Genomic DNA, 13,550 nt, shown 5'->3' on the forward strand with positions numbered 1-13,550 from the left:
GAGTGCAGCCCACCCAGACACCAGTGAGAGAGACTGGCTAGGTTGATACATCACAGAGCTGCCGCCGTCCTCTATGAGGAGCTTATCCTCAAAAGCAACTCCTCAGAAGTATGAGGTCTTTATTTACTGAAAAAAGTCATAATATAGAGGCTGGTGTTTGTGGTCTAGTGGGTTGGATGCTATCTGCAACATGGGCATCCCATTTGAGTACCAGTTCAAGCCCCACCTGCTTCCCTTCTGATCCAGCTCCCTGCTAACACAGCTGGGAAAGCAGCAGAGGACAGCTCTAATGCTTGGATCCTGTTACCCACAGGGTCCCATAGGATAACAGGGAGACTTCGGTGAAGCCCCTGGTTCCCAGGTTTGACTTGGCCCAGTCCTGGGCGTTAGGGCAATTTAGGGAGTGAACTAGCAGATAGAGGATCTCTCTGTCTCTCCCCTCCTCCTCTCTAGAAATACTCTGCATTTCAAATAAGTAAATCTTTGAAAAAACATTATCCTGTTCTAGAACTCAGTCTTTGATTCACTTAAGCATATCAATGTGATATTATTGTACTGTATAAAAATAAGATTTATGGGCACTATGCAAGGAAGAGATATTTATAGATTATAGAATTAAGGAGACTGGGAAATTCTATTGCAGTGTTAGCATGCAGCTATGCAAAATTTGTCTGCAGTGGAAGCTGACAGCAATGAAGCCAGCTGTGAAGGATAACTGTGAGTTCAGTACTCTAATGATTGTTGTCATGGTTTGCTGCCCAGGAGCCACTTCCCCCAACCAGTGACCCCAGAGCTCATCGTGGCTGAGAAAGTAGCTGCTGCCGCTGACGAGGGAGTGCTACCTCATGCTGATTCTTCTAGGTTTTTTTTTTTTTTTTTTAGTTTATTTATTTAAAAGTCAGAGTGACAGAGAGAGAAGGAGAGACAGACAGATCCTCCATCTGCTGGTTTACTTCCCAAATTCCCACAACAGTCAGGCCAAAACCAGGAGCTGGGAATTCCATCCGGGTTTCCCCCTCCATGGCAGGGGCCCAAGTACTTGGGCCGTCGTCTGCTGTGTCCCAGGCATGTGAGCAGAAAGCTGGATCATTGCAGAGGTGGAACTCAATCCTAGGCACCCCATACGAATGCAAAGTGACGGAACCTGCCCCGAGTTCTTTGAAGTCGAACACTAATGTTGAGAAATGAGGAAAACATTCTTCTGGTGTAAAAATGTTGTCGTCACTTCCTCTGTGCTGTCATAATCAAAGGAGCAACCCTTCACGGGAGATGTTGCTGTTACCCGTGACCTTCCAACCCAGGCAGGTACTGGCAGCACCACCCGCGGCAGCCACCTTTCGCGAGGGGCTAGGCCATGGCGCCCCTGTGTTGCCTGCAGGCCACCTCTTGGTGGCCTTCTCACTTATCCGCTTTCCCAATTCCTCCAGTTCTTTCAGAGAGAAATTGGACTTAGACTGTGTCCTTGAGTCAGTCTGAGCTGAGGGTGGGAAACATACGGAGTCTGGGTGTGAACTGTGTCAGATGGAATTGGGACAAACCTGGTGATGTGGAGTGTTTGCTTTGCAGAGGATGTGTGTGTGTGTATGGGAGCGGGAGCGGGAGCGGGGGTGGGGGTGGAGTGTGTTTGGCCCTGGGTGGCTGGCCCTGGGTGGCTGACCCTGCGTGAGTAGGCTGTGCACACACCCAGGAAGTGTGCAGTGGGGGCTGTGCAGACAGAGGCTAGACAGGCTGTGGGCAGCAGCTGCTGTGAGTGAGGCTGGCCACAACGCCAATGCAGCAAGCCCGCTGAACTGATCACGAGCTCAGGCACCATCTCGATGGAGGCAGTGAAGGACATAGTGTGGCAACCACCTGCAAGGCATTGCTCAGCTCGGGAGGGGAGGCACAGTCCATGTTGGGTCCCATAGAAAGATGGTAGCCATGGCAGGCCCTTGGGGCAATGCTGTCTGCTTGGAGCTAAGGGCTGCAGCACTTGCAGAAAGCAAGGGACTTGAAGGTCACAAGTGTGGATCCATGGTTTTCTCCTGGTGGGTGTGCCTGAGTGGTCCAGTGCCTGAATGGGAATACAGAGAGCAGTAATCCTGGGGCTGCCAATCCTCAGGGCTTTGGTCTGCTGTGAGCTGTAGTGGGGTGGAGGCTGCGTGCAGTAGTGCCAGGTCAGGGGAAGGCAGGGCTGCATTAGCCAGCAGAGGAGAACAGCACCTGAGTTTGAGAGCTGAGTGACTTAGACCTTCATACACAGGCCTGGGCATGCGGAGTTTTCAGGTTCGGAGTCTTCAGATGAGGCTCACGGTGAGCAGTCCTGCTAGTGGGGCTTGGCAGGGGATTCTCTGGGGCAGCTGGGCACGGTGCAGGACACAGAAAGGTAAAAGGAGAGACGGCCATGGGAGAGAGTTGCTCAGAACCCAAGTCTGGAGTGCCAAGGGGGCCAGCCTGGGATTCCGGCTTTGAATCTCACAGTAACAGGGTCAAGGTGAAGTGCTGCCTTCCTAACTCTGAAGGAATGGCCCAAGGAGCAGCTGGGATGCCTCAGTGTCGCATTTTATCCTAATAAAGGAAGAGACAAGACTTGGGGGGCCAGGGGCTTTGCCCACCACCCTTTAATGGCCTGCTCAGAGGACTTGTGGGTCATTTATCTCTGCCCTGGATCAGACCGGACAAAAGAAAAAAATTTTTTTTATTTTTAAAACATGAGTCAAATATCTTGGGATTATGGATGGCTACCAGATTTAGCAAAAGGGAAAATAGAGGATATGCCGCATTAAGTCTGAATTTCACATACACAGCAAAAACCAAACAGCACAAAAACTATGACTTCTGGGATGTGTCTATTCCAAAGTTTGTTGCTTGACTGAAGTTCAAGTGTGACAGGCATCCTGTCTTGCTTGGCTCGACTTCAAACTATTGCTTTTTGATTTGCTGAATCCATGTGTTTCCCATTTTAAATTAGCTCTCTGTGTCTGCAACTGCCCAGCACTGAGAGGAAGGTGGGGGTGGTTCTTGTGATTGGAGTGTTGGTCTCCAGTGCCCTGGAATGTAGTTTGGAGCCATGATGATCACTCACTGTCACCTGAGGGTCTCCTTTGTGATTGCAACAGATTTTTAAAATATTTTGTCTAAAACATCCATATGGTCTTAAGGAAGCCGGTGGCAATCTCATCAACATAAAGCAAATGTCCGCCTACTGCTTTTTAGTTAAACCTTTTTAAATCTGCAATGCAGACAGAACAAAGGTAGAGATAGGGTTAGGGATAAAGATAAATAGATTGGTAGATATAGGCAGACATAGGGCTTCTATCTGCTGGCTCACTCCCGGGATGCTCACAACAACCAGTGCTGGGCTGAAGCTGGGAGCTGGCAGGCTGAACCAAGGTCTCCCATTGGGGTGGCAAGAACCCAAATACTTATGCCATCCCTGCTACCCCCCATGGTCTGCATTTGCAGCAAGTTGGAGTGAAGAACGAAGCCAGGGGGCCTGGCAGCATGGCCTAGCGGCTGAAGTCCTCGCCTTGAACGCCCCGGGATCCCATATGGGCACCAGTCCTAATCCTGGCAGCTCCACTTCCCATCCAGCTCCCTGCTTGTGGCCTTTGGCCGTCGAGGATGGTCCAAAGCCTTGGGACCCTGTACCCATGAGGGAGACCCGGAAGAGGTTCCTGGTTCCCGGTTTTGGATCGGCGCAGCACCTGCCGTTGCGGCTCACTTGGGGAGTGAATCATTGGACAGAAGACCTTCCTCTCTGTCCCTCTTCCTCTCTGTATATATATGACTTTGTAATAAAATAAATAAATCTTTGAAAAAAAAAAAAAAAGAACTTTTAAAAATAACTTGTGGCCATTTGGGAGGTAAATCAGTGAATGGGAGCTCTGTTTCACAAATCAAATGAAAAAAATTAAAAAGAAAACAGTGTGCCTGAAAAAGTACTTCTGTAGAAATGCATTGCCTCCAATTTGGAATGTGGTTTAACTGTTTTTTGTTTTTTTTTTTTTTTTTTAAAAGCACAGTATTTATTTCAGAAGTTACATAGTTTTTGCAAGTTTGGTGTGCTGGACTATATAGCACAAGTTCTAGACAAACAATAGCTGTGTTTGTGTCTCAGTACTGCTGCTTTTTTCTGTTTAAAAAATATCTACTTATTTATTTGGAAGGAAGAGGAAAGAAAGGAGAGAAAGAGTCTTCCATTTAGGGTTCATTCTCTAAATGCCCACAAGCTAGATCCTGGCCAAGCCAGGAGCTGGCAGCTCCATCTTGCTGTCCTGTGTGGGTCGCAGGGGCCTACAGTTCGTGGACTGTCACCTGCTGTGTTCCCAGGTGCACTGACCAGGAACTGGATCAGAAGCAGAGCAGCCCGGACTCGCATCAGCGCTCCAATATGGGACACTGGCATTGCACATGGTGGCTTAATGTGCACTGCTACCATGCCAGCCTCAGCCCTGGGTTTTCTACCTGTGTGACCCACAGGCACATTTCTATGTCTGCTTCTTTCTCAGAGAAACGGAACTAACTTCTCCCCCACTGTGGGTACATCAGGAGGGGCAGAGTTGCTCAGGCACCAGTAAGGTATCCGCGATAAAGTCAGTGCTTGGTAACTGCACACTCACCACCCCCCAGCTCTTTCTGAATCCCATGCCTCCCATTTGCGCAAGCGTGTAGGAAACTTACACCAGGCAGGCAGAGACAAGGAGCAGTGTTTATTTGGAAGCTAGCTTACAAGTGAGTGGTAAGACTTCTTCGCGAGGCCTGCCCAGCGTCCTCACCAGCTCGGTGTGGAGTGCACCGGCTTGGATGGAACAGGTGGCTGAGGTATTTCCGGATTGGCTTGTGGAGAGTCACACAGAGGAGAGGAGTCATGCAACTGTGGCTGGTGGCGATGACTTTGGTGATCTGAACACTCGCATGCAGGTGGTAGCTGCTCCGGCAGTCCTGCAGCGGGAAGCATTCTTGGAACGTGGACAGGAAAAGTGCGACATGGAAGGGCGCCCACATCAGAAGAAAGGCAAGCATGATGGCCAAAACCAGCCTGCAACAACTGTCGCCCCCAGCCCCACTCCTCAGCAGTTTTCTTATCCGCACGGAGCAGCAAAAGACAAACACACACAGGGGGAGGAAAAACACCAGGATGTTCATCTTTAAAGTCAGAAAACGCTTCCATAGTGTCTCCTCCACCGCCAGGAAGTGGGGCCTGCGGAAGGAGCAGCTGAGCTTCTGACCTTCCACAGGAGGTTTGTAGAAGATGGATTCCGGCAAAGTCATGGCGACCACCACGATCCATGCCAGCATGGTGGTCACCACGCCACAGCGTGCCTTCCTGGCAGCCGAGGGCCCTCCTTGCCTCTGAGAGAGCGCCAGGGAGCAGCTGTGCACCATCAGGAGGGAACTGAAGCACGCCTCGCCATGGATGCCTGTCCAGTAGAGTCCGGCGAACGTCTGGCACCTGGCGTGGTCCTCGGACCAGGCACCCAGAGCCCAGAAGGGAAGGCTGAGCAACAAGCACACATTGGCAATTGCCAAGTTCAGGAGATACAAGTTCTCTGTGTGTTTAAGTCCTTTTTGTTTTACTAGGATCAGCACCAGCAAGATGTTGTCCAGCAGGCCCAGTGTGAACACAGTGAAGAGCAGTGGCTGAAGCAGGTGGGGCGAGAGCACCTTGGTGGCGTCCATGTCGCACGGCGGGGTCTCGCTGCTCTGCAGGTCACCATCTATGAGCACGTCGTACTCGTCTTCCGGGGCCGCCGTGGAGTTATCCATCTCTGTGCTGGCCTGGGGGAGAAACCAGAGCTGATCTTCCTGCTCATCCCAGAGGCAGCCACCAATGGGACTGGTGCCCGGGTGGCTACACCATCTCTTCTCTGTTACTTCATTTCAGCCCACATTGATGTCCATCTGTCAGAAGCCTAAGATTCCTCAGATACCCACCCCACCTGCCCCAGAGCCACTAATCTTCCAGGAGACTCCAAAAAAGCACATGGAAGATCAGTTTATTTTGGCTGAGAAAAATCTGGAAATCCGTGCAGAGATTTTTGGCATAATACACATTTCTACCCCTGCCCCCACCGGAACCTTTGGAAGCCCTCGCCTCAGCCAGCCACTTATTCGCCACCTGTGTCCTCAGGGTGCCAGGCACTTGGGCAGAGAGAGCAGGTGCGATGCTGGTTTCCCATCAGCCCTTTCAGCAGAAACAAGCCTTATCCACTTGACAACGGCATGGGAGAGGACACACCACCCAACAGATACAGGCTTAAGTTCAAGAAATAAGCGCAGGTCATTCTTGCCCCACATGCTTCAAAGGATTGGCTCACTCCCTTGCTGCAGCTTCCTGTGGCTGGCTTAGCTGTTTCCCTGAGGGTCTAAACGAGCCTTTGCAAAAGCGAAACTACTCCAGACTGACCCACGGGCGGGCACAGCTGGGGGAGCCCTTTGGCAACTACTTACCCCGTGACTGTGTTCCTGGAGAGCCGGGCACAGGCTCCCCACCCACTACGCAGGCCACCGTGGGAATGTCTGGGCCTCCTGGGCAGTGAAGCGCTTCCTTCTGGACTGCTCCTGACCCTGAGGGGTGAGGGAACCACTGCTGCCTGCCGCCTGCTCCCCCGCTCCCCGCCGGTGGCTCTGCCCACTCACTCAGCCGCAGACCCGGGGACGAGCGAGGTCAAGATGCTGAGAGCTCCTCAGACCGCTGCCTCTGTCTGCTCTCTGGGCAGGCTCTGCGATAAACTGGGAAGTTGTTTCTCCTCCCCCTTGGCCCTGCACCCCGCCTTTGATTTCTTAGTGGCCTTCAGTCAGCTGTCCTCCTGGCTGTCCTAGATAAGGGAGCCAAGTCCCTCCGCCTCCAGTGATATAGCCGGGCAGTGACGTCCAGGTGCTGAGGCTCACTGCTGACACTGAGCCCTCTGAGTGGGCAGCAGCCACCAGCTCCGTGCTGGCAGGGCAGGGGAATGCCCGAGGTTAGCACAAGGGCAGACCTGGGGGCTGGAGGCAGAAACCTAGTGTTTTCAGCACAAACACTGCTGAGGCATCCTGCCTGCCAGGCAGCCGACGGGCAGAAAAGCCCAAGCCCTCACAGGCAGGTGGTGTTCTTGAGATAACAAGCTCACACGTCAGCTCCTTAGTGAGAGTCAGCAGCAGCGGCCAGAGAAGGACTGAGAACAGGGTGCCAGGTGTTCGAGAATGGAAGCTGTAAGAATAATGGAGGCTGGTAGAATATCATCACAGTCAATTAAGAGTCCCAATATAACATCAACAGCAATTTGCAATATTATGGAATTGACATGGTTTTGAGTAACCAGTATGTTAAAAAAAAAAAAAAGAATAATGGAGGCAGTAGTCTTGACAAAGGCCTGTGGTCAGCAAGGCCAGAGCCCCAGACAATGTACCTTCCAAAGCTAAAGGGCGCATGCTGTGCTCCCTTCCTGCGCATGTGAGGCCCTCCTGGCTGGGATGATGATGAGTCAGCAAACCTAAGTCCCTGACTTAGTTTGATAGGAAACAAGGTTTCCCGAACAAATAAAAGCTGCTGGAACACCTCAGGAGGTTTTTCTCTCTCCACACTCAGAAGAACTCTAAGGTTGCCTGCTCTCAGAAAAAACTTCTCTTTTTCTTTTTCCCTCACATATGCATCAATCCCTCTCCAAATCCTGATTCTAAATCTAGGAGCTGTGTGTTCCAGATAAGCGGTGATGTGGGGACTCAAGACAAGATGTAGGGGCGGGGGAGGGGAACTGAAGCCACAAAATGACGGCCGTTGGCAAGGGGATGGGGGAGAAGATACTGAAGAAAGCAAGCAGTTTTGCAAGCAGCCAGAAGCTGGGGTGCCTGGGGGGAAGCTCACTGCTCTGAGCAAGGGACTTTGGTCCGGGGAAACCCATGGTGGGCACATGACGCCACCAAGTCGAGTAGGAAAGAAAGATGAACCCCAACCTGAGGCTGGTGAGGAGGGGCTGTAGAAAGGAGAGTCAAGAGAAGGGAAAACAAACTAGTGGAACAAGGGGTGGGTGGGGGGCAGGAGAAGGTGAGGAAGAGGAACTTGGGAAAAGGGGTTGGGTAAACTTGACCTCAGGGGTAGACTAGCTTTACTATGGGCTTGGCATTTTTTGATGCTGGTTAAGTCACATCTGTTTCAGGCTGAAGATGTGTTTGAAGTAGCATTCTAGGGAGAATTGTGTTATCAAGAACGAGGCAGCTCTTAGAGCAAGCAAACAAAAAGGTCCCAGATATGCCAGTGAGCTTAGCTCTGAAATCCAAGCAAACTGACATCGTGGCAAAGGGAATTGTCGGGAGGGTGCAGTGGGAACCGGGGCTGTCGCTACTTCCCAGAACTTCCCTACCCGGCACCCTCACGCGTGGGGCATCTGAAGCCCTGCACAGCCAGGGGTCAGCAGGTCCTGCCTCCAGCTGCTGGGCCCCTTGGAGCCCTCTAGTACCTGGAGTGAGCTGGGGCTTCTGCAGTGGGCAGCCCCAGAGTAGGGTGGGGGAGCCCCATGGAAGCTCACACTGCTTGCCCAAGTGTTACGTGGCCACACGCTGCTTGTGATAAAGCCATGGCACAGGGAAAGTTTCCCAAAGAACCCAGTTTGCTAATTTGGGCTTACCCTCCCTTCCTGTTGTTTGTGTAGCCTTCGCTTTCCTTCTCTTGGCCTGACTCCCAGTGTCCTGCCCACTCAAACTCGGGTCATGAGATTCTTGAATGTTCCTTCTCCATGGGCAGGAAGGGGAGGTTTAGCAGTTGGAAGCTTGGGCCTAAGAAAAGTTCTATTTTCTGTCCCAATATCTGAAACTCTGGTAGGGCCCTCCTTGCAGGCGAAACTCCCTGGCATTGGGCGGCTTCAGTGTGTGGCTCACAAGTTTGTCCCTTGCCCCTCTGGCCATCTTGGCACCACTGAACCCCAAGTTCAGTCTAAGCAGCTTTCCCCCCGATACCCTCACTGCTCTGTGGGAAGACTACTCGTGTATTCACTCAAGCTAAATAAAGAGCCAGGGCCTGCCAGGCTTCGGGCCCGTGTTCTGGGTGCTGCGGATGAGAACATTAATAGACAAAGCAGGCAAACATCTGATGTTCAAGGAGATTGCATTCTGTGGACTGAGACAGGCAGGAACTGCTTTTTGAGAACAAAACTCTGCTAAGGTGTTGGGTGTACAAGGCAGCTGTCAGCCAAAAGCCTTAAGGGACAGGTGGAGAGCTTAAGGATGCAGGTGGAGAGGGGAAAAGTCGGTAGAAGCAGAGAAGGACTGAGACAGACCCTTGCCAGGTGTTGGAAGTGGAAGCCATAAGAGTAACATGGTCTAACGAGGCACGTGGTCAGCAAGGCTAGAGCCCCGGGCAGCACATGTTCCTGAGCTGGAAGGCTCCATCTAAGACCCGCCTGGCTGGGGCTATGAGGTGTTGGCCAACAAAAGCCCCAGAGGTGAATGAAATTGGTAGGAAATAAGATTCTCCAAATAGAAGTGGCCAGAACAGGCCTTGTATGACTTTTCTCTAAATTGAACCCTCTGGCTTACTCCACTTTACAAAAACTATTTCCTTATGCATTGGCCCCTCTTCCAACCCTAGTTCATGCTGCGCTGGTGGCAGTCATGGACTAAAAATGGGGGAGAAGAGCTGGGAGGGGGCATAGAGAACCAGAAGGACCAGGACAGGAGGGGGATGGAGGTTCCGTGTTCGAATAGGAGTGTCAGCCCAAGTCTTGATGAGAAGATGAGAAAGTAATGAGGCCTGATGGTGAATGTGTATGTTCTTGAAACTGAGCAGTTAGAGAGGTTGGACACACACTGGGTGTGATCATATGGGCAGCACTATTTTTTATAAAGATTTATTTTTATTGGAAAATCAGATGTACAGAGAGGAGGAGAGACAGTAATATCTCTCGTCCATTGATTCACTCCCCAAGTGGCTGCAATGGCCAGAGCTGCACTGATCCAAAGCCAGGAGCCTGGAGCCTTTTCTGAGTCTCCGACGCAGGTGCAGGGTCCCAAGTCTTTGGGCAGTCCTTGATCATTTTCTCAGGCCACAAGCAGGGAGCTGGATGGGAAGTGGAGCTGCTGGGATACCAACCAGTGCTCATATGGGATCCTGCCACGTGTAAGGTGAGGACTTTAGCTGCTAGGCTACCACGTTGGGCCCGTGGGCAGCACTTTTACAGCAGGTGCATGGAGACTCCTTATGCTGCACTGGATCTCAATAAGAAGCAAAGGGTGCCACATACCTGTTCTCGGGGTGCTGATTCTAGAGCTGGACGCTGGGTGGGGAAGGGTCACTGAGAAAGGTCAGAGCTGTTTTCTCCTGGTCCCAGGATTTGATCTGATTCTGTTTTGCTTCCTGGATTCCAAGACAGATAGGCAGCCTCCCGGAGGGCGTGTCTCATCCCCATGGGGGTGGGCAGCTACTTGGTGAGCGTTGCTGGCATCCCGAGAATGGCTTCTTTGTCGGGGGTCTGCAGGAGACACAGTGGCGGGGGGGTGTACCTGTCGCTCCTGGCAGTTCAACCTGTGGCACCTCAGGACACTTGCTGACCATCAGGGGGTCCTAACTGTACCCCCTTCTCACAAGGCTGGATCTGCCTGGTGTATGTGTGTAGGGGGGCACAAACCTTGCTTGTTCCTTCCCTAGTCAACCTGCCTGGGCACAGGAGTAGTGACCACTCGTTCATTTGTCTGTATCTTGAGTTCCCTTTATTCTTCCCAGCAGTGCACCCTGTTTCGTTATCTTAAAATTCTCTGAATGCTCATACTTCAGGTTATTGATGGGGGTTTCTGACTCTTGTCAGGAATACAAAATCACAGAACACTTGGAAAGAGAAGAGAAGAATCTTGTTGATGTTCCCAAGTGACAGCTACCATCAGTTTTAAATACCACTGCTTGCTAGTGGAAAACATAGAAAACCTTCTAGAAAGCAATCAGTTTCCTGCTACATCCCTGGTTTGGTGTTGAGTCACATGCGTGGTGATTTAAAGGACTCTGAGAACAGCTCATTCTGTTCCCAAATTTCCTCCTGAAATTTCCATTCCACTTGATGGCTTAGCTTTCGTAAGACTGGGGTGCCTGGTTGGGCAGAGAAGGAAGGAGAATCTTCTATATCGCAATCGTGTTGAGAATCCAATGGAGGTTTCACATGAACAGCTGTGAACTGTCCCCAAGGCAGCCATTCTCAGGCGTGTGCAGTTTTGTCTCTGATCAATTTCCTTTGGATTCTAAGTCCCTGAGGGACACACCAGCTCCCATACACTGGAACTGTGGCAGGTCCCTGGAGGAAAGTACAAGGGCAGAGTTGGACCCATCCTCTACCCTCATGGCCTTGAACATTCTGCAGGGAGGTACCTGGGTGTGCAGCTGACCAGACGGGAGTCACATGCTAGGAGCTATGAGAGTAGCCAGGAAGGTTCTGGGGTGGATGTCCTCCAACACCTGAGTGGGAGGCAGCCAGGTGAGCTGGGGGAGGGCCTCTGGCTCTTCTTGCCACTTCTAAAATTTTCTTTTTCAGGCTTTTGAAGGGACCATTCCTTAGTCCCTTGGAATTGGGGCAAAGGAAGGGAAAGTAACACAACACAAGGTAGTGACGTCTCATTATTGGGACTGATTTTTGGTGGAAGAGAACATTAAAACCATGAGCCAGATCCCTCGAGATGGAAATCCCGAGGATTCAGAGCTCGGAGGAGAGCTGGTGAGAGAGGCTTCCAGGGACACACCTGCAGAGGGGACAACTAGGCAGAAGAAGGAGCCGCCCATAACAAACAGGGTCAGGACCGAGGCTTCAGCCAATCCCGGGAGAAGCCGCACAGAACAAGCAGAATCCTGGGTTGAGGGCAGGGGCCTCATCAGTGGGGGGTGACTGGCCTCAGGTCAGTAAGGGGTGCAGCTGAACCTCATTGCCCTGAATGTGTGGCCACTAAAGGGGTCATTTGGGCAGGGTCTCACAGCCTGTACTACATGGGCCGGTGTTCTAGAGGGCCTGCATCACCCTGTGTGATGGGAAATGGAAATTGACATTTTCAAAGCCCCCCCTTTCATAAACCAGGAAACCCACACTGGGCAGGAAATCACGTGCCCACAGGGTTATGCAGGTTACTAACCCACTGTCGTCAGCCAGAGGGGAAAGGCTGAAGAGGAACTAGCATGTACCCTCCTAGCCCTGCCCCCCTGCCCCTCCCACACCCTCCTACCTCCTCTCTCCTCTCCATTCCTTCTCCATCTGCTCTCCTCTGACTTTGATGGGGATAGGGGAGGGTTGGACAGTCCCTTGTTACAAATGGGTAAGAAGGGCCCGGCAGCATGGCCTAGCGGCTAAAGTCCTCGCCTTGAAAGCCCCGGGATCCCATATGGGCGCCGGTTCTAATCCCGGCAGCTCCACTTCCCATCCAGCTCCCTGCTTGTAGCCTGGGAAAGCAGTTGAGGACTACCCAAAGCTTTGGGACCCTGCACCCGCGTGGGAGACCCGGAAGAGGTTCCAGGTTCCCGGCATCGGATTGGCGCGTACCGGCCCGTTGCGGCTCACTTGGGGAGTGAAACATCGGATGGAAGATCTTCCTCTCTGTCTCTCCTCCTGTCTGTATATCCGGCTTTCCAATAACAATAAAAATCTTTAAAAACAAAAAACAAAAAACAAAAAAACAAAAAAAAAACAAAAAAAACCACAAATGGGTAAGAAATGCTTCCTTCATGAACAAGGGCAAAAAGTACTACTCCCAGTTAGTACCCTCCTTCCTCCTTGGAGAACATTTTCTTTAATACGATCCAGGGATGAAATTTTTCCATGGGACACAGGAGGGTTTGGATCCTGGCACTTAGCATGAGAGGGATTGCCCTGGCACCCCTGGTCCCCACTAGGTGGGAGCTGTGAAAACTTAGTCTCCCCCAGTGATGGCCTGCACTCCCTTCCCAGGCCCCCAGCTTCCAAGGACTTGGTTGGTACCAGTGGACTCTGCACGGCGTGCTCAGCCCCCATCTCCTTTCTGTCTCCATCCTTCAGCCATGTTTTCTGGAAGGGGGCGTGGACAGCCACCTAGTAAGCCGGGAACCCTCAGCTTCGCTCCCAGGGGTGTCGAACACACAGGTACAACACAGAGAACGGAGGGGAGAGGTCCCTCATGCTCCAAGACCAGGCGGGTGTTCCTGGGCCACTTCACCAGTCCGCCCTGTCCTGGAGCCTGGGGTGTTGTTTCTGCCCTTTTCTGTCTTGCTTCTTGTCTAGGCAGCACTTGTCACTGCTGTCACTTCCTCCTCTCCTTCTAATTGCTGACACCCATCCCTGCATCCCCTTGTGAGAGCCTGCCTTCCTGGACATGTGTTCCTGCCACTGATGGGGTGTCTTTCATGGCTCGAATTTCTTGCAGCATTGTCTAGTGTCCACGGTCTACCCCGTGTGGCTATCTGCTCAGTTGCTCTGCTGAGTTTAATCCCACCCCATCTGGCTTCCCTCAACACTTCCATGGGGACATTCAGCAGAATTTGGACTTGGCGTTCTGTGAAAGAAGCCACGTTGCCACACCCAAAAACTGGTGCTCTCTACCTGTCCTGTACCCTCTCTAAGCCTGGGATCTAGGACCCCATCTGGACTCTC

General features: G+C 51.9%; 1 protein-coding gene across 2 annotated transcripts; it reads right to left on the minus strand.

The window, feature by feature from the left end:
* Positions 1-4,671: 4,671 nt before the first annotated feature.
* On the minus strand, positions 4,672-6,687 carry CCRL2 (C-C motif chemokine receptor like 2). Of its 2 annotated transcripts, XM_058678801.1 has the most exons (3): positions 6,433-6,687; positions 5,560-5,760; positions 4,672-4,923 (listed from the first exon to the last, which is right to left on the minus strand). In XM_058678801.1, the coding sequence occupies exons 2-3, from the start codon at positions 5,746-5,748 to the stop codon at positions 4,708-4,710; spliced, it is 405 nt and encodes a 134-aa protein (XP_058534784.1). In that variant the 5' UTR covers positions 5,749-5,760; positions 6,433-6,687; the 3' UTR covers positions 4,672-4,707. The 2 variants fall into 2 exon arrangements, with proteins under 2 accessions (XP_058534784.1, XP_058534783.1); XM_058678800.1 differs by having other exon boundaries at positions 4,672-5,760; positions 6,433-6,670.
* Positions 6,688-13,550: the final 6,863 nt, after the last annotated feature.

The sequence above is a fragment of the Ochotona princeps genome, chromosome 21 (assembly GCF_030435755.1).
Source record: "Ochotona princeps isolate mOchPri1 chromosome 21, mOchPri1.hap1, whole genome shotgun sequence".
Taxonomy (NCBI): domain Eukaryota; kingdom Metazoa; phylum Chordata; class Mammalia; order Lagomorpha; family Ochotonidae; genus Ochotona; species Ochotona princeps.

Excerpts from the sequence above, each read along its gene's own strand:
- CCRL2 (XM_058678800.1), bottom strand. The coding sequence starts at position 5,748 with ATGGATAACTCCACGGCGGCCCCGGAAGACGAGTACGACGTGCTCATA.